Consider the following 611-nt stretch of genomic DNA (forward strand, 5'->3'; position numbering starts at 1 on the left):
CTCCGTGCCTACGTCCACTCCCTCTCCCAGCCTAGGAGAGCAACTCGGGCCTCTAAAACCTGGATGGCCCCAGGGTTCTTCCTTCCAAGAGGACTCTAACCCTTAGCACGTTTTTGAATTCGGGATCACAAGACTAAGAAGGTTTAGTGAGGGCTGTGCCCCCGACAAGAATCCTCAGCGAGCCGGAATCCCAGGGTCCGCTGCAGCCCCCGACGGGGTCACAGGCGGCTCTGTCCAATCTTTCCCAACGACCCAGCAAAGCCCGCATGCCGGGGGGATGCGCGGGGCCAGCGCGTTGCTAAGCAGGCGGCGACCGCGGGGGGCGCTGCGAGAGTCCGGGTTAAAGCCCGGGCGCGGGTGCGCGCGCTCAGAGGGAGCCGGGCCGCCGCCCGCGCGGTTGTCCCAGCCGGGCCGAGCTGCGCCCGTGCGCCCCGCCCTACTCCGTGAGTGGCTCCCGGTGCGCGGTCCGCTCGGCCCCCGGCTCGGGACTTCGGACCCAAGTGCGCAGCCCCGAAAACGGCCGAAGGGGGGTTCCGGCCCGGCGGCGTCATGGGGAAATTTCAGTCCAAGCACGGTGAGGTGCGGGCCGGGGGGCGGGCGGAGCGCGGGCG

General features: G+C 69.4%; 1 protein-coding gene across 1 annotated transcript in view; it reads left to right on the plus strand.

The window, feature by feature from the left end:
• Positions 1-375: 375 nt before the first annotated feature.
• The window catches only part of Nkd2 (NKD inhibitor of WNT signaling pathway 2), a 26,082-nt gene continuing 25,846 nt past the window's right edge, over positions 376-611 (plus strand). Inside the window, exon 1 of the mRNA XM_017803026.2 lies at positions 376-574. Within this exon, the coding sequence (XP_017658515.1) occupies positions 550-574 (25 nt within the window). The 5' untranslated portion in view covers positions 376-549. The remainder of the gene's footprint in view (positions 575-611) is intronic.

Source organism: Nannospalax galili, unplaced genomic scaffold (assembly GCF_000622305.1).
Source record: "Nannospalax galili isolate Female #2095 unplaced genomic scaffold, S.galili_v1.0 scaffold1146, whole genome shotgun sequence".
Taxonomy (NCBI): domain Eukaryota; kingdom Metazoa; phylum Chordata; class Mammalia; order Rodentia; family Spalacidae; genus Nannospalax; species Nannospalax galili.